The sequence below is a fragment of the Mus musculus genome, chromosome 11, assembly GCF_000001635.26.
Source record: "Mus musculus strain C57BL/6J chromosome 11, GRCm38.p6 C57BL/6J".
Taxonomy (NCBI): Eukaryota; Metazoa; Chordata; class Mammalia; order Rodentia; family Muridae; genus Mus; species Mus musculus.
Genome location: NC_000077.6, coordinates 5175220 through 5199914, shown reverse-complemented (window position 1 = coordinate 5199914; position 24695 = coordinate 5175220). Strand labels below are relative to the sequence as shown.

Genomic DNA, 24695 nt, shown 5'->3' with positions numbered 1-24695 from the left:
CCACATGGCATGGAAAAAAAAAAAAAAAAAAACAGATGAGTCCCACATGTGCTTCCGCATTTCCATGTTCCCCACGTGTGTACCCTACGCACATGCTAAACACCCTCTCTCACACGGAGAAAGAGAAAAGGCCTCCTCCCACTCAGAGGACCCCTCCTTGCTGCCACTGTCCCCAGCTTTGGTTAATCCTTTTGCTCTCTTAGCCACCAAGGAGGAACCGCCACAGGAGAGACCTGCTGTCAACCAGACCCTGGCAGAGGTGATCACCGAGCAAGCCAACCTCAGTGTCAGCGCTGCCCACTCCTCCAAAGTCCTCTATGTCATCACCCCCAGCCCCAGCCACCCTCCGCAGACTGCCCCAGGTAGCCATTCCTGGGCACCGTCAGTTGGGGCCAACAGCCACAGAGTGGAAGGTAGTTCTTTCAATACTTACAGAAACAAAGGTGCTTGTGGGTGCTTCCCCTGCAGACACATGTTGGGATATTGGCCCTGCAACCTCTAGTCTGAATGGCCTTTGAGAGAAATACCCTCATTAGCATAGCTCCCTTCCAAAGATGGCTTCTGTGTGCCTTTGGTAACTGTGATCAGCAGCTAAGATGATCTCTTTGTCATAAAAGATGCCTCATGAGAGCATCTTTCTAGAGCCCTGAGTAAAGCTTCCCAAATACGCTGACTCAGGTGTGAAGAGGCTGGCGGTCGGCTCGGGGGTACAACATGCACAATGGGGAGGGGGAGGTGAACCCAGAACATACAGAATTCCTCCCAAGGTGCCGTGCACTGTACTAAACAGTGAGCCATGCACTGAGCCAGACAAAGCCCTGCCCTTCTCTTGTCTGCAAATACAAGCCTGGTCTCCAAGTTGTGTGCAGCATAAGGCCAGGCATCGCTCCCCTTCTGCAGGGTGAAGTGCACACAGATGCTAGGACAGTACTGTGCATGTTTCCTATGGGTTACCAGTGGGAGGAGGGAAGCCAGAAGCCCTGCCAAAGGCTAGGAGTGCCGAGAGCTTTGAAGAGAAGCGGTGCAGGGGATTGTCTGGGCCATGCTCTTCTCTGGTCAAGCTAGTGTGGTTGGCTGCACAAATCCTCCCTGAGGGAACTGGTGCACTGAGGAGGACTGCCATCTGTAATCTGGTCTAGAACTCTTCACACTGCTCCCTCACCTCTGAAGGTCTCACCATGGAAAGCGGAGGAGAGGCCTCTCCAGCCCAGCAACGTTTGGCTGTGGATTCTAGTAGGGTTTCACAGGTCTCGCTTCTCATTGCTCAGATGAGAAAACTAGGACCCAAAGACGTCTAAGTCATTCACTGCTGAGTTCCAGTGGCAGACAGATTTACCGAACCCCTGTGGACCCCAACTCTAGTGTCCAGGTCTTACCAGAGCTCATCTCTGAGTTGCTCCTGCTGCAGGTTTACTGGCTGCTCCCACCTGCAGGGTCCCCAGAGCCAGTTCTGCCCCCTGAGCTGCCCGTCTCCTTTGAAAATGAAGGCAAGTCTGGTGAACTCTGCTTTGCACTTACAGGATGGACTGTGTACGGCCTGGCGACCCTCCTCATCCTCACAGTCACAGCAGTTGTCGCAAAGATTCTTCTGCATGTCACATTTAAGTGAGTACCAGTGCCACGGGAGAGCGGTGTCTTTCCTCTATATTCTCCTCATCTGTCTGGGGACGGTTTAACATCAGAACAGGATTCCAGAGGCTGAGTCCCAGGCAGTACAAGGCAGAGAACACTGCAGCTCCTTCCAGGAGAGACAGGAGACAGGGCCAATTGCACTGAGGCTGAGGAAGCTGTGTCCAGTACACTCAGTTTCAGGAAAGGTGAAAAACATACTGCTGTATTTAGAACTCTAGCTTCCTAAGACAGTACATGCACCTCTCTCTCTCTCCCTCTCTCTCTCTCTCCCTCTCTCTCTCTCTCTCTCTCTCTCCTTTCTTTCAAGAGAGGGCTTCTCTGTGTGTAGCCCTGGCTGTCCTGCAACTCACTCTGTAGACATAGACCAAAATCATAGAGATCCGCCTGCCTCTGCCTCCTGAGTGCTGAGATTAAAGGCGTGCGCCACAACCTTCTGGCCCATGCATTTTTCTTAATGCCTCTAGAAACCAAGGAAGTCTTACAAAGATAATTTCAGCATTTCAATTAGTGCTTAGGAATTTTATCAGTTTATTTTTCACAGTCCCATACATGTACATAGTGTGTTGGTCACAATCACCCCATTCTTCTCCTCTCCTCTCCCCTCCCGTTCCTGTCACCCCCACCAGGCCCCCATCCCACTCCCGTGTCTTTCTGTCTTGTTTTTGTTTTTACTTGGGCTGCCCACATGGGCATGAGTGTGGAGCTGTTCCCTGGAGCGTTAGCAACTCCCCATGGCTGGCTCCACTCCTGAAGACAATGGTTTGTGCTCCTCCAACAGCCCTGGACTGCCATTGCTCCCCTGGGTGAGGCTGTGGCCCACCAGCCCCTCCCCCACCTGTGACTAAATGTTTGGAATCATTCAGTCTTATACAGACCCTATGTGGGCAGCCACAGCTGCCATGAATTCCTGAGTGCCAACGCCATGTCATACCCACTGGCCAGCATTTCCCATCGCCTGGCCCTTGTGTCCTGAGCTTTGGAGGGGTGAGGGCTATGTCCATTTTAAGGCTGAGCTTGTAGCAGTCATGTGTTCTCAGCACTTGACAAGCCATGGGCTCTGCAGTCATACTGTCTGCTATGGAGTCTAGGCTCACTGCAGCATGACACCCTGTGCTCTTGCATCACTCACCACCGCTTGATACACAGGGCCCTGTGGGCTTGCACGTGCCCGGCCCTGATCTCACTCCTGGGCCATAGGTTCCCTCCCTGTGCTGCCCCTGTTGTCGTCGGAGGCTGTTGGCCAGTGTATGCCTAAACTCTGTCTTGTCCCCAGTGTGCCAGGAAGTACACATTATTTTTACACATACGTTTAAGCCGTGCTCAGTAGCATACCCCTGGAATCCTAGCTACTTAAAAAGTTGAGGCGGAAGGTTATGACTGAGACCAATGTGGGCAACTTATCAAGTCCCTGTTTCTGCTGGGTACAGTAGCTCCTGCCTGTGCTGTCCCTACTCAGTAGGCAGACAGGAGTGTTGCTACAGTCGCTCACTGCCTGTTCACTGGAGTGTGAGCAGCTCACCACTGAAGACAAAGGCTTCCACTCCTCCAACAGCCCTTGCCTGCCTTTAGCTCCCCTGGGTGAGGCTGTGGCCCACGAGCCCCTCCCCCACCGGTGACTAAATGTTTAGAATAATTATGTTCACTGGTTCGAGACCAGCCTTTTTAACTTAATAAATCCCTGGGCTACAAAGTGACACAAAATAAGAACACAAAAACCAAAACCTATCTCAACAAAAAGGAAACTTACAGCTAACTAAAAACAGAAACTAACTTGTAGCATTATCTTTCAGTTCTAACAAAATTGGAGAAAGCACTAACTCAGAGTGCACTGCCTTCCCGGCAAGGCAGTCTCCTGACGGTGTTGTCTATGTGCCTGGAGAGCTTGTGCCCTCTCCACTCCCACTCACAGACCTTCCTGATCGCAGGCCTCCTCTCCTGGCCTCACTGGCCTCTGCCACATATGTTTACACAGAGAGTGGCTGTGACCACACTGCTGACCTTCCCGGCTCCTCTCTGAACTTTTTCAGTAGAAATAATGTCCTTATTGTTGTTGGCTGAACTCACCTTTCAGACAGACAGACAGACAGAGTGAAGTGTGGGGAAGAGTGTCAGTTTCAGAATACCACATGGATGCTGCCTCCTCAACCGCATTCTGTAAAATGGCGCTGTGACACGCGTCTTCCTGTAGGGTGTAAACTCTCGAGCATGTCTGCGCCTCTCACAGTAGCCAGCACTGTGTGGTGTCAGTGAATGATGGAGAGGAGAGGTGTCCGGACGTGTCAGCACAGACGGGCCTTCTTTTCAAGGCTTTCCACCTGTGCTTGGCTGTTCTCACACACGTAGAACCTGCACCTTCAGAGAACCAATGTGTGTTTTAATGTCACAGCTCACATCCAAGCAAGTCCCTCAGGGCACAGTGTCTCAGGGTAGGCTGAAGCAGGCCTGAGGCCCTAATGCACACGCCTGACTCCTCTCTACACTGGAAGCCCTCCTCAGCTTCCCTGCCCCTGACAGGAGGGGAAGAGAAGGATGGGCTAGGAGCAGACCTGATGTCAGGGCTCGCTGCTTCAAACAGAACTTTCCCTTACCCCGATAGATAGGCGAGCTTCTAGGTAAACGGCATTGGTAGGTGGTATTCTTTTATTGGGGGAGGAGGAGGAAAAAGAGGAAGGAAAGCAAAAGAATATTTGAAAATTCATAATCTCCTAAAACAGCCTTTCCAGCTTTGAATTATTTTGACAGAAATTCCCTTGTTACCACAAGGAGCACTCTGCCCTGCCAGCCTCTATGCCCGAAGGACACGTCTCCACAGCCCACATAGTTCATCCTTAGCTGTGGTTGGTTGGTTGGTTGGTTGGTTGGTTGGTTGGTTGGTTGGTTGGTTGGTTAAGACTGGGTCTTACTACATAGCCCTGGCTGTCCTGGAACTCACTATGTAGACCAGGCTGGCCTCAAACTCATAGATCTGCCTGCCTCCCCTCCTGAGCTCCAGGAGTTACGTGTGTGCATCATCACACCCAGCCTTCATCTTAAGTCTCTGAGGCAGCCAACACCCTTCCCAGGGCTAGCTCCACAGGCAGTGTCACAGGTCCAGGAGCCTCATGAGGAGGCTATTTGAGTGCTTTCTTTAGGTCTACTGGAAAACTGTTTTTGTTTGACAGATCTCATCGAGTCCCTGCATCAGGAGACCTTAGGGACTGTCGTCAGCCTGGGGCTTCTGGAGATATCTGGACCATTTTCTATGAACCTTCCACTACAATCTCCATCTTTAAGAAGAAGCTCAAGGGTCAGAGTCAACAAGATGACCGCAATCCCCTCGTGAGTGACTGAAGCCCACGCCTGCATGAGAGGCTCCGCTCCAAGCTCGAGTTTGCTCCCCTGAGTTCTCCTCTGATGAGTTCCCTGCCTTCCCATTCACCACCATCTCTTTTGGGAGCACCCTGCTTTAGAGGCAGCCCAGCCTGGGATCCTCCATCACATGTACCAGCCTGGCTGCTCTGCTGGGGATGGTAAGACAGGCCCAGGCTGACAGGACACAGCTGGACCTGACTCCAGAAGACTCTTGGGTGGTGGGGAGGTATAGTGTAGGATGAGTTTTCTTGCTTCTTCTCTGTTTTGTCCACATACAGATCGGTTTCCCCTGTCTTTACAGTTTGCAATAGAGCCAGACTGAAAGAACTGTCAGGTTTTCTAGGCTGGCCTGGTTCCCCACTAAGAGTGGCATTGGCGCCCTAGAGGCCCAGAGGCCCAGTGTAGGCTTGGAGCTTTCTCTGCTGCCAACTACCATGTGTCATCTAGTCCGAGGGGACTGAGAGCAGGGCCACACCAGATGTCATCTTTCTAGAGGGTTCTTTTTAGTACCCACTGACCAATGGGGCAAGCCTGAGGATTGGTCCATCTGTTTGTCCATGGAACAGACACAGTGAACTTCCTGGATACTAGACTTAACTAGCCTAGCCCTCAAGTAGTTGCCAATCCTGTGGAATCAGAATTCAGCCTGTCTTCCTGTCCTCAGCCCAAGCCTGTAGCCTAGAGCTGGGGCTGTAGCCTAGAGCTGGGGCTGTAGCCTAGAGCTGGGGCTGTAGCACAGAGCTGGGGCTGTAGCCTAGAGCTGGGGCTGTAGCACAGAGCTGGGGCTGTAGCCTAGAGCTGGGGCTGTAGCACAGAGCTGGGGCTGTAGCACAGAGCTGGGGCTGTAGCCTAGAGCTGGGGCTGTAGCACAGAGCTGGGGCTGTAACTCAGCGATCAAGAGCTTGCTTTGTATACATCGGACCCTAGGTTCTATCCCAGCACTATCAGAAGGTGGGAGAGAAAAAGACTGCACCATAGCATGCGGGCAGCATCTGTGGTTCCTACGTGAGGTGTCATCATTTTAAAAGCAGATCAAAACTACCGCGAGTTTTGTCCTTTGTCCCTTATCATGGGAGCAGAGTAGGAGTAAGGGCTCTGGTCTTGCTCATTGTCCCCCAGACAGGGAGGCAGGAAAAGGTCAGGCTTGGGAACTGGAGATCCTCCCAGGAAAAGCTGCAAGATTGAGAGACCCAGCTGCAGTTGGGAGAGGAAGGGCCATCCCCGACTGAGAAGTCCTGCAGTCTGGAAGTGGCCTTTGTCAGCAGCAGCTGTGCCCTGAAGGTAGACCTTGGTCACTCTCCTGCCAGCCCTTGAGCCTCTGCTCTCCTGGGTACCCTCCTGGAACACCATGCTAACCTTCCCCGAGTCTCTCAGTCACTGCCATTGAGGCCTCTCCTCTAGCTGCTGCTCCCCAGGACTGTCTGGGGCCATCTGGGGATCAGGGAGAGGCAGCAGGAGTACTGACGAGGCAGTGACCTGAGCTGATGAGTCAACCAGAGGACACCAGAGTCTACAGTGGGCTGGCTGCTGGCTCAGCTCCTATGGGAGGCCTACAGGGGTACTAAGCTAGGGGGTCATCATCTCATTTGATCTGGGAAAGGCTACAGGCTCCTGGATGTGAAGACAGGCCCACTACATAAGAAGACCACTGGAAATAGACTGACAGGAGCAGGTTCCACTCTAGGCTGTCCATAGCGTTTGCAGGACTCCCCTGAGACCAAGTGTTGAGTCACAGAGTGCCATGTGCGTAGTGCATAAAGGATATGGGTTCTTAACCAGGGAAGGCTCATAGCAGGCCAGGACATTTTTTCAGCTCAGAGCACTGGCCCCAGGCTTCCTCTAAGCCACCACTCACCTGTCTCTTCCTATCTCGGACACAGGAAGCAAGCCCCAGTGTGGTGGCAGCTGCGGCTCAGCATTGGTGTCCCCAGGAAGGGCGGTGGATGTGCCCACGCTCCTTTTGCTGTGGGCCTGGCACAGCCCAACACTGCAGGGCCCACCTTCTCTCTTGGGGGGTAGGGACACATAAGGAAAACTAACCCACCTCCAACAACAGCAGAGGACAGTGGGAAGGAAGGGCTGTAAATCACCCAGGCCAGACCTCCAGAAATGACAGGCACAGTCTGTTAGAACCTGTAGGCAGCCAGTCACAGAGGGCCTTTGTGCTGGTAACACCCTGCCTGGAGCATAGGGGTAAGCCGAGGGAGAAGAGCAGCCCTCAGAGACATCAGCTAAAAACATAGGTGCCCTATGTCCCTCCCTTCCTGTCACACTGCTTACAAAGCAGAGACAGAGTAGGAAAGAGGTCTTCATCCTCTCCCACATCAGCAAGGATAGGGCTGCGGCTGCCTAAAGTGAGCAAGGAGAACAGAGCTCTGGACTTCTCTAAATGTGGGCTCTGGCTTCAGACTCCTCAGCCAAAAGCTCTTGAAGATCAAAGCTCTGGCGGGTACAGCTGTCCTGGCCTGTGGGCCAGCCCATGGGATGTGCCTGGGCCAGGTGCCACCCCACGGCTCACTGTCATCCCAGGAGGGACCCCACCTGATGCTCCTCATCATCCGCTGGCCTGACACTATCAGAGCTCGCGCCGGCTGTTGCCAGGGACAGACTGACTACACTTGACCTTCAAGAGCACTTAGAAGTGGATGGCCTCCAGACTCTGTCAGCCTCTGCAGGGGCCACACAAGTCTCCCGAGCCAAGTCCACAAGCCTCCATGGTTCCCTGGCTCCTCTCCTGTGGAGTGTCCTGTTTGATGTCTGAGGTCTGCTTTGGGTACCGCCCTGGGAACTGCTAACCTCCGATTGGTCCCTTTGTGTCTCTGTTTACTGTCCTCTTCTACCTCCAGGTCACTTAGCTCTGGCTGCTCTGGCTGGGAGTGGGGGGTGGGGATGCTGGCTGCACCCCCACCCTGGTCTGCCAACAGAACCTGGGGGCCTCACACGGGCTCCTGTCTTGCCAAGCTGGAGCTGAGCACACTGGCCCAGGCTGAGTGGGGCAGAGCAAACAAGTGGAAGGGGATCTCTCACCTTAGAGGGAGGTGGCCGAAGGTGTAGATCCAGCGAGGGAGCTGCCATCCCCGCCACCTTCATAGCAGCAAGACCTTCCCATTTCCAATCTCACCCTCCAGCAGGGATATGACTTTGGACAACAAGGCTTTATTTGTAAATATGCTCTTAATATGCAACTTTGAGAATAAGATAGAAACATCATGTATTTTAAAATATAAAATGAAGTGTGACACACTGTATACAATTTAATATATATTTTTAGGATTTTGTTATTTAAGAAAATGGAATGTGATGGTACTTAACTTTTACAAAAGAGAGAAAATGTTATTTTTACTGTTTGAAGAAAATAAATATTCTCATTGTTGTAGAAACCGTGGTGAGGCCAGGCTGTCATTTTTCCAAACTCTTGGGTCCAAACATTCCTCCCCCCCTCAGCTTCCCCAGTCACTGTGCTACCAAGCCCTTTCCAACCCTCTCCTTAAGTAAGCAATGCTTTTCCATGGTCTCTATTGTGCCAACAAGGAAAAGATGTCTCCGCGAGGCGGTGGCGGCAGCGGCGGTTGGTAGTCGGAGCGTTGGCTGTACTCAGCCAGCCAGGTTCCGATTCTTCTGTCCCCCAGTGTAAGGCCAGGAGGAGTGACACAGGAGGACTCTGAAGAGGTCCAATGAGGCTGACATCTGAAAAATCCCATCAGGGAGAGGAGACCAAAGGCAAGCAGACCAGGGAGAAGGGGGTTCCTAGGTCCAGGCAAGGGATGCCAGGACCAGGAGATGCCCCAAACCAGCCCCATGGAAGGAAAGGCTGGCCGTGCCCAGGTCAGCCAGGTCAGACACACATGGACCTGAGTGCTCGGGTTACATTCAGAGCCCACTTCCCATGGGGCACCTGTGCCTGTCATGCCGTCTGACACAGGCTAGTGTGATGCCTTGGGTTACTGCACATCATTAGTTAAATGGTAGCTGTTGCTCTTACTCTAGAATACACCTAGGGGTTAAGAAAAAAGGTCTGGCCTTGGTGTCTGGGGGAGGAGAAGGGCCACTCTGCCAAGGAATATATAAGTCATGGGTGCCTAGAACCCTGATGAGGTCTATTTCCAGTGATATCAGTGTGGGCCATCAAGGCAGAACTAGCTGACAGATGTCTGCTCTGAAGAGTCCCTTCCATACTGACATCCTAAGACCCTTGGGGTGAGTGTAGAAGGTGGCCCCCAAAAGCTGCCAAGACAGTGTTGAGCCATTGAGGCAGGAGAAAAAAATTACAAAAAGGACCAGGATAGGGCAGAGCTTTCCCAGAAACCATGGAACCTACCAACCAGGCAGCCTGAAAGCCAAGGTACAGTCTCCCTCACAGCCTGCTGCTCCTTTGAGTCCCAATCCCAGAATCTTGGGGGTTGGTTGAGTCTCAGCTCAGCCAGATTTTCTTGGGGAGCCAGTTCAGCAAAAGGATTCCACCACCACCTGAGATGTGGAAGATCCTGAGCCCAGACCCACACCTCCCATATCAGCATCTGACCACTACTTCATACCCTTGGGAACTTTGACTACACTCGGTTCTGGAAGGAGACATCCACACAGCCATCTGTGCGAGCTGTAGACCACTTTATCTATCAACAGGACAGGGTTGTTGGCTATTTGGCTACAAAGACTTCCAGCCCCTGGTGTGTCACGGGACAGAAGAGTGAGGCACACAACGAGGACGTATGTGCAGCAGGCAACCCAGAGGCATCTCCAGATTCTACCCCCTCCCCGACTTCGTCCTACTGGGGACACTGCTTCCATCCTTGTGTCCACACCACGAAAGGCCAGTTCTGTTTATCTTTCTGAGCTTTCCTGTTTTCCTAGAACTGCTGTCCTTCCATGATGGAGAATATCTGTACCGGCAGAAAGTGAGAGCAGATGAAGAGGCTTTGCTGGTAGATTTCAGACAACACTGCAGCGACAGAAAAATAAATAAATGAGTCGAGAATGTGCAACTGCCCTGCCCAGAGAACCCATTTGGGATTATCAGATGGCAGGAAGCAACCAGCAAGCCCGTTTGAATGGAGTTTGCAGCCACCTGACTTGACCTGCTGTGTTACACATCCCCACAGCCTCTGATCCATCACCAGGGTAGCTCCGGTCTCATCCTTTGTCCTGCAGTCAAAGGCTCTTCCCGTGCAGGGGAAAGGCTGGACAAAGGTGACCTTGTCTCCAAGCTTGAGAGTCACATGGCCATGTCCCCTCTCCCAAGTGGGCCATGTGTGTTGAAACTGTAGGCAGACTCTGGGGCTCAGAGAACTGAGATGCCTTTGTTCCTCCGTGGCAGCGTTGGGTCCCTACGGGGTTATGTTTTTGATCAGCTGAAGGGGACACTTTGGGAATAGGATATGTCAGTTTCCAGGGCAGTAGCACTTGCCTGCAGCTACAAGTCTTGATTTCTGGTCTCCAGCTGCTCTTAAGCTCCTAGGCCCCCGCTGAATGGGCCTACACCTGCTACTGGGGGTGGACAGTGGATTGGACATGGAAGCCCATCTCTAGGACAGGCAGCTGCAAGGACGCTCTGGGAAATGAACCTGTCAGCTCTGTGGGGGCAGGGATGGGAAGTGAGGTTCAGTAGGAAGGACTTGAGAAGGAAAGGAGATTGGAGACCAAAGGTCCTCAGGAGAACACCGAAAGGTCTAAATTACACAGGGTTTTGCAGGAGCAAAGCTACAGAATCCTCGCTCATGGCCAGAATACAGCAGCTACCACCATTAACTCTGCCCACTAAACATAGCATGGTCCTGGGTGCTGGTCATGTGACATCTTAGGTGGTAGAAGCCGCCAGGGCTGTTCAGACCTGATTTAGCCAAATGCAGGAGCAGCTTTTTAAGAGCTTGTGTGAGCTGAGGGGAGAAGCTTCTGGATGTGCTGGTCTGATGGCAACAGTAGCCATAGCTACCATTCTCCAAGGTACTTACTGTGTGTCCAGTTTGATGGCAACAATAGCCATAGCTATGTTCTCCACTGTACTTACTGTGTGTCCAGTCTGCTGGTAACAGTAGCCATAGCTATCATTCTCCATGGTACTTACTGTGCATCCAGTGTCCTGTCGCACACTTCACAGACTACTGGATCTGCCTTATTTTCTTTGTTTGTTTGTTTGACATTTTATCACTGGCCAAGGTGACCTACAGCCTAGCGTCTTTCAGAGGCACCAAGGTTCTTAGGTCAAACCAGACAAAGCACACAAAACAAAAAATGTCCTTCAAGCCAAAGTCTCCAGCCACAAGAACATCATTTTCTGCTGACAAGTATCCCTTGAGGTCCGAGGTGTGATTCCAAAGATCATGCATCCTACCTCGGAATTGTAGAAGGGGGCTGTCATTTTTTTCTTAATCCTTATAGGAACTTTTTAAAGAGAAGTAAGCCTTTGCTTCCATGCTTATGTAAGGCTGACTGAGTTGGCTGCTTTGGGGAAGAGACTAAATGCACACAGCAGCAGCAGGAGCAGCAGTGGTAGCATCGGTCACAAGGCCAGATGAATCAGCTAAGAAGGCTTGGACCTTTTCAGCACGTGTCCTTGGTGTCAACAAAGCCAGGACCCAACTGCATCTATTGATGATAGAACATGGGCTTGAGGCAGTGATTGGGTAATCAGTGTGCAAGCACTAGCATTGGTGTGTACAGCTTCCAGGAAGCGAGTGCAGACTCTGCTCTGTGATGTCAACACTGCAGCAATAGATGCTGCCAGTGTCAAACACCCGATGGGTGATCAGCCCAAAAGAGAAAGGGGTGCCGGTTCCCTGGCTCCCACTTTGTTCGCCATCAGCAAGTCCCCGAGTGAACACAAGCCCACGTCTCTGGGTATGCCGCAGGTTTCTCTGGAGCTGCCTCGGTTTCCAGATGTTCCTGATGGTCTCGCACGTCACGGTGTTCTTACCCGTCAGCACCATAGCCTTGCCTTGAAGGGACATGTGGGTCTGCAGATCCTCCTGGATCCCAAGCTGTCTGCTTCCACACTGCAGCATTGTGAGTCGTTATCCAGGATGATGTTAAGGAAGGAGATGGACTTCCAGGTTGCCTTGTCTTCCTTTGGCAATGCCGTTAAACTCACAAAGGGTTTAAAGACAGTGTTACTTTAACGAGGATGCATGTCAAGAATCCTATAGGTTCTTAGTTGGAACAAAGCCCGAGCTGCCCAAGCAGATTAACATGAAAAACACATCAGTCTTCTTTACAGCAGCCAGCAATCTCAAGACGGGATCAAGCAGTGGAGGTCATGGCCAGGGTTCTGCATCCAGTCGAGGTCCACTAGCTCCAGAACTGGACACCTCCTCCTGAAGTACTTCTGCCTCTCAGCCCCAACAGAGGAGAGGAGTCCCGGACAGCTCGGCATCACAGATGTCTACAGACAGCCCATGAAGAGTGTGGACACATTTGCCTGAGACAATGAAGCAATCTAACCTAGACCCCTCCCTCAGTTGAGGACATGAACTCCTTTAAGAAACAGATGGGGGGCTGGGCTGCAGAGATAGCTTAGCAGTTAAGAGCACTGGTTTGCTCTTGCAGAGGACTTGGGCACGGACATCTGTAACTTTAGCTCCAAAACACACATGTGTACCCATGTGGTACACAACATACATGCAAACAAAACACCCCTATACACAAAGTGGGTTGATTTTTTTTCGTTTGTTTGTTTTGGTTTTTGGTTTTGTTTTGTTTTTTAAGAATCGTATGAATGTGTACAGCTCCTTTCCCACCCACAGGACTTTGCATGACAACCCTAGAGGGACAGACATGAGGAAGCCCTTCCATAGACTGTAGCCTTGTGATTTATCTCTTCAGTAAATCAAGACAAATGGGGTGACGGTGAGCATGGATACATCTGACAGACCATTCCCACTTGGGGCACAGCAAGCTTTTTACTAAGTAGCCAAATACTAAATATTTCATTATTTAATATATTTCAAAATTTCAAAGTAAGAAACATTATTTGGGGGGACACTGCCACAGTGCACATGTGGAGCTCCGAGGGCAGCTTGATGTACTCAGGTCTCTTCTTCCTCCTGTACATGGGTTCTGGGCATTGAATTTAGGTCATCGGGCTTTGGTGACAAATGCTTTTACTTGTTTTGTTCCACACAGCTTGGGTCAAAGGGCTGTGACTAGGGGAATCAAGGGAATGAAGACATGCAGATAAATGTATGAAAAAGAAAAGCTGGGGTCAGATGGACTGGACTGTCTGCTGGAGAAGCCAAGGCACCCCAGCAGCTCAGCATGTTTACAATACACATTTGAGCCGGAGGCAGGGTTATTGTATACAGCTGAACAGGAGGCAGGGATATTGTATACAGCTGAACGGGAGGCAGGGATATTGTATACAGCTGAACGGGAGGCAGGGATATTGTATACAGCTGAACGGGAGGCAGGGATATTGTATACAGCTGAACGGGAGGCAGGGATATTGTATACAGCTGAACGGGAGGCAGGGATATTGTATACAGCTGAACGGGAGGCAGGGATATTGTATACAGCTGAACGGGAGGCAGGGATATTGTATACAGCTGAACGGGAGGCAGGGATATTGTATACAGCTGAACGGGAGGCAGGGATATTGTATACAGCTGAACGGGAGGCAGGGATATTGTATACAGCTGAACGGGAGGCAGGGATATTGTATACAGCTGAACGGGAGGCAGGGATATTGTATACAGCTGAACGGGAGGCAGGGATATTGTATACAGCTGAACGGGAGGCAGGGATATTGTATACAGCTGAACAGGAGGCAGGGATATACACAGCTGAACAGGAGGTGAGGTTATTATATACAGCTGATCAAGAAGTGGAATTATTACACAGAACTAAATAAGGAGGCAGGGTTTATGATGTACAACTGAATGAGGAGGCAGATTTAGTTCATCTCTGTAGGAGCAGGCTCTGTAGGGGAGCTGGCTGCAGGCTGTAAGCAGCCGGGCAGAGAATGCTACGTAGACATTTTCTGTGCATATTGTCAACATTCACCCTTGACCTGAGGAAGGCTTTGGGTCCCTGTGAGCCTTCTTGCCGCAGAAGGCCTTCTACTCCATGGAGCTAAGGCACTGGGGTCCTTGGCATGGCCACGTGGATGTCAGCAACACCTAGTCACGCAGAATGTCGCTCACTTTCTGCACTCACCTACTGAGCCCACCCGGTGGCCGGTGTTCAGGAGTGTGCTTGTTTGGGGAGACAGGGTTTCTCTGTGTAGCCCTGGCTGTCCTCGAACTCACTCTGTAGACAAGGCTGGCCTCGAACTCACAGGCATCGGCCTGCCTCTGCCTCCTGGATGTTGTAATGAAAGACAAGCACCTCAGCGAGTAAAAGCGCTTGTCCCACACCTGACAGTCCTGGGAGCCACATGGGAAAAAGGGAGCAGCAGTCCCCACAGGCTGTCCTCTACCCACACAGACATAAGTTCCATGGTGTGCCCGTGCACCCCGCCCCCGTAAGTGTAATAACATTTTAAATGTAATAATAAGATGGCCACCAAAATTTCCACCAGCAAGATGACAAGCGGGTAAAAGTGCTTGCCACGCAAGCCTGGCACCTAATGTCAATATGCAGAACCCATGAACTCCCAAAACTTGTCCTCTGGCCTCCACATGCATGTGCATACGAGTGTGTGCGCGCTCGCGCGCGTGTGTGTGTGTGTGTGTGTGTGTGTGTATGTGTGTGTGTGTGTGTGTGCGTGTGTGCGCACGCGTGCGCACAGAACATTTTCAAAAAGAAACTTCAATTTTCCAAAACTTAGATGATATCATAAGCTACTGTGTTGACTTTTGCCCCCCAATAGTGAAGCACATGTGAGAGTCCTCCACCCAGGAGCCATGCAATAGCAGGCGCCTGCCCACACCCACAGGCCTTTGCTTGCTCGCAACCCTGCTGTTCACTACTTAATCCCTGCGGCAACTGCACGGATTAGGTCTTGTTTCTGTCCCCACTCAGATGGGAGAAACATGGCTCTGAGAGTTTAAATATCTCATCCATGAAGCACTAGAATCAGGCCTGACCCATCCTCCAGCCTGCTTGGTTTCCTGAGAGACAGCATGGCTGAGTCTGGGTTGTGGGAAATGGGAAGGAGCAATAGAGCGGGGAGCTGAGGGGACCCCCCCACCCCCAACACACACACACACACACACACACACACGCGCACACACACACACACACACACACACACACACACACACGCGCGCGCACACACACACACACACACGCACGCACGCACGCACACACACACACACACACACGCACGCACACACGCACTCGTGCCTTCCTGTGCATCCTGGCCCGAGAGAGCCCTAAGGAGAGAGGCTCTCCTCCCACAGTCTGCTCTGCCTCGGTCTCTCCTCAGGGGTCTGCCCAGCAGCTAGGGCAGCTGGCTCTTGGGGTTGTCTGTTCCCGCCCCACCCCCAGCTCCAAGCAGGAACCCAGACCCAGGACAGCTGGCCGCCCCACACTGTTTTCCAGAACCCAGGTTCTTTTAATTATAACCAGTTTGCCATCCTCAGCAATTCTTTGTTTCCCTCTTCTAATACCCGTGAGTTGGACTCCGCCCCCAGAGCCTCCCAGCCAAGCCCTGGGTTAAAATCATTTCCTTCCCACGCAGAGACCCCTCCAGTCTGTTAGTCTGTTAGTGGGTGAGGCACGGCGGGATTAACCACAGGGCCCTCTCCATTTTTGGTTATTTGCTAAGGCTGGGACTCTCCCTCCCAGAAACTCTCCTAGTCTGAGTCTATGACTGGGGACAAAGCAGAGCTGAAGAGTGCAGGACATGGGCTTGATGTCACACCTTGTGCGTGTAACATTAGCCAAATCACCTTCTTCTGCCAGGGAAACCAGGGATTTCCTACCAGAGACACATGACTGCGGACCTAGACTCGAGGGTCTGCTGCTACCGCTGGTTCCCAGACTCCAGTCAAGTGACCTTCTCTTCCAGCCCCTGAGCGCCTCCCACCCCCACGCCACTGCCCATGTGGTAAATTGGTTGAGCACAGCCTCATGTGGTGCACCAGAAATCCCTACATTTGGGAGGCTGAGAAAAGACGTGAGTTCAATCCCAGATTACGCCCTGTTAGTCAATGGAATACCTCATATTTAACTTGGCCGCTGCAGGCAATACCTGTGCTTTTTCTTTTTCTGATTTTGTTTGTTTGTTTGTTTGTTTGTTTGTTTGTTTGAGACAGGGTTTCTCTGTGTGGTCTGGTTGTCCTGGAACTCACTCTCTAGACCAGGCTGGCCTTGAACTCAAAGATTTGCCTGTTTCTGTCTCCCTCCTAAGTGCTGGGATCAAAGGTGTGCACCAACACACCCAGTCTTTTAAAAGTTTCATGTGCACTGGTGTCTTGCCTGCGTGCATGTCTGTGTGAAGAACTGGAATTTTATAGACAGTTCATGTAATGTACTGGTTTCCCCTCCGGGTGCTGGGAATTGAACCTGGGTCATCTAGGAAGAACAGCCCTTGCTCCTTTCTAACTGCTGAGCCATCTCTCCAGCCCTGGCCTCTGTATTCTTAATACAGATAGATTTTAGCAGTAACTAAGGATCGAAGACAGGAGGGGACCTGTTGTCGTAATGGATACATGGCCCATAGTCCCTATTCTTGTGGTTTGATTGATTTTTTTATTTTTTTAAAAAAGGGATCTCATCCAGATGAGACTGGCTTTGAACTTGCGATGTAGTCGAGGTTGGCCTTGAACCTGATTCTCTCCTATTTCCATCTCCTGAGTTCTGGGATTACAGATTTGTGCCTCCATGCCCAGCCATCAGTCCCTATTCTGCAAATAAGAGCTGAGTCACAAACCAGACTTCATGGGACTTTAGGTGATCTTGTTCTGGGGCAGGGGAAGGGAGGGGGCTGGCCTTGTATCGGATGACAAGATGACAAGCCAACAACACGTCCATAAGGGCAGTGTGCTTCTGAGAAAAGAACTGACCTGGTTCCTGTCAGTGACTGCTTTCCCCTCAGTGCATTCAATACATGCTGTGTGTGTGTGTGTGTGTGTGTGTGTGTGTTGGGCAGGAATGCCATGCTGTGTGTGTGTGTGTGTGTGTGTGTGTGTGTGTTGGGCAGGAATGCCATGCTGTGTGTGTGTGTGTGTGTGTGTGTGTGTGTGTGTGTGAGAGACAATCAGAGGACAACTTGCATGTGTTGGTTTTCTATTTCACAAGGTGGTTCCTAGAGTTAGAATTCAAGTTGTCCGATTGGCAGCAATCTCCTTTACCTGCTGAGCCATCTCGGTGGCCCTCTCCACTGCACCCGGGGCTGGCCAGCAAGCCAGGCCTTCCTGCCTCTGCCTCCTCAGGCCTGGGCTGCTGGTGTGAGCAGGTGTCTGGCTTTCTTACATGGGTGTGGATCTGGAACTCGGGTCTTTATGCTTGCTCAACAAGCACTTTCCCAGTTGAGCCAAACCCTCAGGCCCACAGCCCCACGGAGTGTCTCCTGCCTGCCATCTCAGGGCTTAATCTACCTTGCTGCTCCTGTTCCTTCAGAGAATTGCATTATCATTTGCTTCAGTTAAGGCAGTGGTTCCCAACCTTCCCAGTGCTGCGACCCTTTAATACAGTTTCCCATGTTGTGGTGACTCCCCAACCGTAAAATTGTTTTCATTACTACTTCATAGCTGCTGTTACTGTGATGAATCTTAGTGTAAATATTTTTGGAGCTGGACGGTTTGCCAAAGGGGTCTCGACCCACAGGTTGAGAACCACTTAATTAAGGGCCCAACCACAGAAAAACTTGAATGACCTTCATCTCCTTCAAGGCCCCAGGTGGGCAAACAGACGGGGTGAAGCACCTGGCCCAGCTGGCAGCCATGCTCAAGACCTGCAAGGCGCTGGCAGCCTCCACCCTGCAGAAGCCCTCGCCTCTGCAGCCTTGCTCACCAGCGCCTCCCTGTGGTGAGATCTGAGATTGTGCGGAAATGAAAGCTCGACTCGAGCTTCCAGGTAACCTGCATCCTCCGTTGAAGTCTTGGCCTCCAGGTCCTAAGCCTGGACATTGACTTTGCCCTTCTCCTTCTCAGGATGACAGAACCTCTCACACTTGGAGGTCATTTTCCGTTGCTCTGACCTTATTGTTGTGGTGTATTCGCCCGAGAAGACTGCTCTGGTCTCTAAGTCAAAAGAAAGCCAGCCTGCGACTACACTGGGTGTTTGGGATCCCAGTGTAATCTGGAGCTTTTCTCAGCTGAGCTTTTATGCACAAAAACAAACAAACAAGCAAACAACCATGACCTGGGTTGACATACTTCAGTTAACAAGAACAGTTAGCCATACGTGGAACTTCAGAAGCCATAAAATAAGGTTAGTACTGTTAGAGACCTTCCCAGAACTAAGGGCTTTGATGGATTTGATCTTTGTTTATGTTTGGGTTTTGTTTGTTTGTTTGTTTGTTTGTTTCTTGAGAAAGCGTCTCTCTGTATATAGCCCTGGCTGTCCTGGAACTCACTCTGTAGACCAGGCTGGCTTTGAACTCACACACTCACAGAGCTCAGCCTGACTCTGCCTCCTGAGTGCTGAGAGTAAAGCATGCGCCATCACTGCCCAGCTGGATCAGGTCTTTGTTTTGGTGTTGGCAGGTGGTGCTGTCTGCATGCTGAGTCTTCCAGCCAGAATGGCACTTCCATCATGGAGTCAGCTGTGTTACAGTCTGGGACCTGTTACACTATAAGACTTATCACCGTCCCCTCACACTGCCCACGGGTTTATCAGTTCGTGTCTCTGTAACAAATAGCCAACAGAAACAAGGGGGGAAGAGTCTTTCCTTCATGGTTTCTGAAGTCCAGTTCCTTACACTGAAGAAGGCACAGTGGGGAGTTGTGGTTACAGAGGCGAGGACAGGAAAGGGTTCATTTAGAATGAGGCTTGGAGCCAGAGCAGGTTTTGAAGAGCACTCTTGCTGCCCATCAGAGAGCTCAGCCCATCAGCAAGAGCATGATCGTCCATGCCTCATCTGTGTTGCTGACACAGGTATCAGGACCTCTACAGGAAGAAATCACATTACATAACAGTCTTATGTCTTCCATATTTCTTCAGTTTTGTCTCTTAAAAACATTTATATTTGTGTGTGTGTGAGAGAGAGAGACTTTGTGCGTTTTTGTACACTGAATGCATGCACACAGCCAGAAGAGGGTGTCAGGTCCCTGGAAACTGGTGGTACAGGTGGTTGTGAGCCACCATGCGGGTACTAGGACCTGAATCCTCTATGAGTGCAGCCAGTGCTCTCTCAACTGATTCGTCATCTCTCCAGCACCATTGTCTTATTTATTATTGTGTGTGTGTGTGTGTGTGTGTGTGTGTGTGTGTGTGGTGGGGTGCTGGGGTGGCAGGTATGTGCATGTAAGTGTATGTATCTTCTGGAGGTGGACTTAGAGGTGGTTGTAAGCCATCCAATATGGGAGGGTGCTCAGCAAGTGCAGTTACTCCTACCTGCTGAGCCTCCCTCAGCCCCTTTAAAGAAGGCCTTGTTAGGCTGCCCAAGTTAAAGAGTGCACACGTGCATGACTGTGTGTGTATAGGCACTAAAGCCCCAGCTAGGCTGTCAGTGAGCACCTCTGGAGGGGCATGAGGAGGAAGGGGATTGGGGAGCACCAATGGAGGGGCAGGAGGAGCACGGGAGCATTCCCACTTTATTTGATGTGTTTATATGTGGCTCAAGTAGTTTGCATTTATGAACTACATGTGCCATTTTGAAAATACAATGACATTGATCTTTAAAAAGGATGGGAGGCACAAGAAAGCAAGGGCAATCTAAGTGTCCCCGTCATTCAGAAGAAAGCAGCCATGTGTGTTTCCAGAGCACCAAGGAGAATATGTGCCCTGCTTGGACAAGTCACCTGGAGGTGTTCCAAAGCTACTGGTCTGGACCCATTTTGCGGTCCTGCATTACTTATGCCACTGTCCTGCCTCACCCCAAGTCACCCCCAGAGACACCTGCTGAGACAAACAAAGCTTGTCCCCAAAGCCAGCAGAATGTTCAGTTACTAGACCAAAAGTCCTTTTCTTTGAAAACTACAAAATAAACATCTCCAGCCCCATCCTTCCTCCCCATGTGCTGGCAGTCCAAGTTTATGTCTTTGGAAAGAGAAAGGAGAACAAGAAAAGAGAGGGGGGAAAAAAGAGCTCCAGCAAGCTCCCCTGTCCTCCCAAGCAGATGGCACCAAGTCAGTAATGAACTCTCCACATTTGGGACGTTTGATCTACCAGTGGGTCTGCAGCAAGCGGGAAAGCTGCTGAGGGAGGCTTCAAGGCCACGGGATGCTCTCTGGAAGGATGCTGGCAGCGTCTTTTAAATTGAATCAGGCTCTAGGGACCTATCGCCAGAAAGCTTCCCACACCAACCCTCGAGGCGCAAACACAAGAGTGCAGGGCTGACTTGCAGCCTTGATGGTTTGTTAACACCTGAGGGACTGTTTCTGGCTAAGCAGGACAAGTATACGATTTCATTTAACCCTGAGGGGCAGCAGTCACAGTCAGGCCTTCTCTGGGGTGTAACCAGGGACTGAGAAGGCCAGCTGTCATCAAATGCACCCTGACTATGAAATTCTGTCACCAAAGGCTCAGCCTTCTCTCTCTCTCTCTCTCTCTCTCTCTCTCTCTCTCTACCTGGGACTGAGCCCAGAGAGCGGAATTTGTTCCTAAGCGTCCATGTTTGGCAGTTTTTTGTCTCTGTAACAAATATTTGAGGATAAACATTGAATCAAGGCTTTGTGGGGCTTGGAGATTTGGAAGTTTGGCCTGTGGTCAGTCAGCCCTGCTCTGCTCTGGGCCTGTGCAGTGCATCCCAGTGAGAGCTTGTGTTAAGGAAAAACCTGCTCACCTTTTGGCCAGGCAGCAAGAGAAGAAAAGGGGTCAGGTTTGCAACAAATCCCCTTCAAGGACACACCCCAAATGACATAAAGACCTTCCAAGAGGACCTACCCTTTAAAGGTACCACCACCTCTCAATAGCAACAAACGGGGAAGCCACGCCTTCCACACATGGCTTTGGGAGGCATTGCAGACCTAAACTGTCAGTTTAACTGTGGCTTTGCCTCCATGGTCAGTGTCATCTCCACAGAGGCTGCTAGAAAGAACCAGACTAGAAAGATGGGGGTGAGAAAAGGGGTTCCACCTGTGCTATGGGGGAGCCACCATCCATGGTGGGTGAAAACTTTCCAGTCTGCTGCTACAGAGTCACACATACTCCTGTAGGCAAGCCTTCACTCATGCTCTGGTCATGTGTGAGCCTTGATGAAACCAAACTCTAGTTTGATATTGCGTTCTTAGAAGAGGGAGGGAGGGAGGAAAGGAAAGGAGGGAGGGAGGGAGGAAGGGATTTACATCTCCCCAGGGAAGAAATTCTCATTGTTCCAACCACAACACAAAGTAGCAGACAGTGAGTGCCCCAGCAAGGGACAGAGGGATGCTCGCTAACCCTGAGACCAGCCAGGCAGGAACCTAGCTTTACAAGAAAAAAAGGGGACTGGCCGGGGCGTGGTGGCGCACGCCTTTAATCCCAGCACTCGGAGGCAGAGGCAGCCGGATTTCTGAGTTCCAGGACAGCCAGGGCTATACAGAGAAACCCTGTCTAGATAAAAAAGAAAAAAAAAAAAAAAAAGAGGGAACTGGGAAGTGGGGGCAGGGGGGGATGCAAACCTATGGACCGGGAGCTCTTAGGGAGCGAGGACTTGGGGCTGCAGCTCATAGGGCTGGCCGTCCCAGGTATATGGCGTTTGCAGGGTCCTGTGCTCCTGATTTGGCTCTGGCTGTTGGCCTCCTGAGAGTCTTCATTATTTTTCCAAGAAGAGACTCTATATTTTCATTTTGCACTGTGGTGCCCACAAATTATAGTCAGTCCTGAGTCCAGAGACTCTGCTGCTGAGGCTAAACACTTTGCCCATCTATGTCTAGCACATACTACATAGATATTTGTGTGCACACCAAACATGTGTATACCCACCATACGTGCATATAGTCCCCGGTACCAGCATACCCTTTCAGACTTCTCCCTCCAAGACCTTTTTAATGATTTATTTATTTACTTCTTTGTGCACTGGTGTTTTGCCTGTATGTATATCTGTTTGAGGGTGTCAGATCCCCTGGAACTGGAGTTATAGGCAGTTGTGAGCTGCCCTGTAAGTGCTGGGAACTGAACCTGGGTCCTCTGGAAGAGCAGCCAGTGCTCTTAACCATCTCCCAGCTCCTACATGGTTCATTTTACCTATAAATATTTACTGAACATCATATGACTGATATGATAGGATATATGATAGTGTTGATGGCAAGGAATACTGGGACAGACAATGGCCTCTGCTTTGTGGAGCCTGAGGCCATGTACCCTGGCCAGGCTGGCCTTCTGGAAGTTACCTGTCTCCTTGTACCAGCTGTAGGCCACTGAGCGCGGAGGACTCCCGCCTGACCTGGCACCTAGCTCAGTTCACCAGAAGCCTACCCAGGGCGTTGGCCATTGGCTCGGTTGGGAATATTCTAGAGGATCCAGTGAGTCTTAGGCGACACAGAAGTTATAGACGCCCATCCTTTCTCAGCCGTGATGAGATGAACCTTTCAGAGATCAAGAGACCACGATCAAAGGGTTTTTATGTCAGTCTTTCCTTCCTGCCTCAGGCTGTGGTAAGCGGCTGTGATGCGCACATCCTGCTTCCTGCCTCTGCTGGCAGCCAGAATCTCTTCTTTAGGGTTGTTTTTTTTTTTTTAAACCACACTAGAGATCATGCCAGGGCCAAGGCAAGAGCTCTACCCTAGCACGTGTTTGTTTGTTTGTTTGTTTGTTTGTGAGGTAGCCTCAAACTCTCCACCTTCTATCTCAGCCTCCAGTATGCTGTGCTTAGAAGTCTGCACACTCAGAGACTCAGAGACTCTGCAGCGCTCAGCCTGAGCCTGGGGCCTTGGGGTGCTCTACCATCGAAGAGTCCCAGGCCTATTCCAGTGTAAACTCACGGGCCTCCAGCCTCAGTGGAATTTCCTAGTGGAATTGCTGTCTTTGTCACCAGTTTGACTCAGCAGCCAGATTTTAAGCCCCGGCCATTGAAAACTCTGCAGTAACGTACCTCAGCTGGTCTTAGGCACTGCCCAGAAAGTATGGCCGACAAAACAGCCCAGCTGTTTGAACAAAAGAAGCTGGTGACATCAGAGTGCCAGGTGGAGCTGCCTTCTCCTCAGACTGAAAGCATGTTCTCATGACGGCCTGTCACAGCTACCCCCTCACTTGAGGCAGGACTGAGTTATGCCCTTCTGGTCTCGGGGACCTGTGAGGTGAATTCTGCTCTGTTTCTCAACAAAACAGCATACAAGTCTACAGAATCGACTCAGTGGGTGTGTGCCTAGGTCCACACAGCATGAGGACCCGAGTTCAGATCTCCAGCATCCAGGTTAAAAAGCCAGGTGTGGTGGCGTGTACCTGCAGTCTAAGTGCTGGGACAACACTGGCCAGCCAGCTTAGCCAAATCAGTACCTCTGAGTTCAGTGAGAGACCCTGCTCAAAAACTAAGGTGCAGAGTGGGTAAGGGAGACACTTGACTTCAACCACTGGCCTACACAGACAGACAGACAGACAGGCAGAGACAGACACACAGACATACAGAGACAGAAAGAGATAGACAGATACACACAGACAGACACACAGATACACAATATACACAGACACACGACAGACACATAGAGAGTAAGTCAGAAAGACAGACACATACAGAAACATAGACACACAAGACACACACAGACACACAGAGACAGAGACAGAAAGACAGACAGATATACAGACAGACAGACAGACAGACAGACAGACACACAAACCACAACAAGAAACCACAAAAACCCAGAAAGTATGGGTTTCTGAACACAGTGACAGGTGGCTGGAGGGCTCCCCATGGGCGCTGGCCCTGACTCCCATGTGATTCAGCCCTGGAAGGCCATGGGAAGCCATGAGTGCTCTGTGTGGATCTGTGGCCACAGTTGTCTAATACCGTGGTTGGGATCTGTCACTGAGTGATGTCAAAGGTTCTAGGCTCAGGGTAGACTCTGGCTTTCCCAGAACCAGCAGCTATGTTGGTCTGCTGTTTCTTAGTCTTTGAAACTCTGTCACTCCTGAGAGAATTCATAGTATAGATTTAAGCATCCCTGGAGTCTCTCGCTGGACACCACCTCAGCTGTCACATCTTTGGTTATGTCAGTCAAGGGCCTTTGGCACTGGGAGCTGCCTATGCACCCAGCTCCTTCAAGGATGCCAGGTGGAGCCTGCTCCTGCTGTGAAGGCCTCAGGCCTTTCAGAGGACACACTGGGACTCGGAGGAGGACCACATTTGTACACCAGGTCTGAAAGAGTCTTTCTGATCACATGAGTTCCTGAATAACAGGTCCAAGTGACTGCACATCTTGGTTACACTCCAGAAAGACTGCCACTGCTGTCACAGCTAGAGATGGCCCACCTTCATGTCACAGGCATCCATATATACCCTGAGCAAGCACCCCACCTCGACCACTGCTTCCAGGATAGATGGCTCATGCCTCATGGGGGCTGGTGCTGGACATGTGTAACGGGCACCTCTTTGGTCCTTTGGCTCCAGTTGGCCCACAGACACAGGGTGTTAGCCAGGGTGTGATGCTGTGGTGGCCACATGAGGAAAATGATGGAGAGTGACGGTCTCAGTCCCTGGCTGCTGTGGCAAAACATCACGGTGCCAGCACGTGGCAGATCAGTGCTGCCCACATACT

At 51.1% G+C, this 24695-nt stretch overlaps 1 protein-coding gene and 1 pseudogene across 2 annotated transcripts in view; one reads left to right on the top strand and one right to left on the bottom strand.

The window, feature by feature from the left end:
- Positions 1 to 8364, top strand: part of Kremen1 (kringle containing transmembrane protein 1) — a 70163-nt gene extending 61799 nt beyond the window's left edge. Inside the window, exons 7-9 of one of the 2 annotated variants that reach the window (XM_006514912.4) lie at positions 204 to 362; positions 1521 to 1605; positions 4794 to 8364. In XM_006514912.4, the coding sequence (XP_006514975.1) occupies positions 204 to 362; positions 1521 to 1605; positions 4794 to 4962 (413 nt within the window). In that variant the 3' untranslated portion in view covers positions 4963 to 8364. Of the gene's footprint in view, positions 1 to 203; positions 414 to 1520; positions 1606 to 4793 lie in introns of both variants that reach the window. The other variant, NM_032396.3, reaches the window with a different exon arrangement.
- Gm18478 (predicted gene, 18478) lies at positions 11448 to 12052 on the bottom strand (annotated as a pseudogene).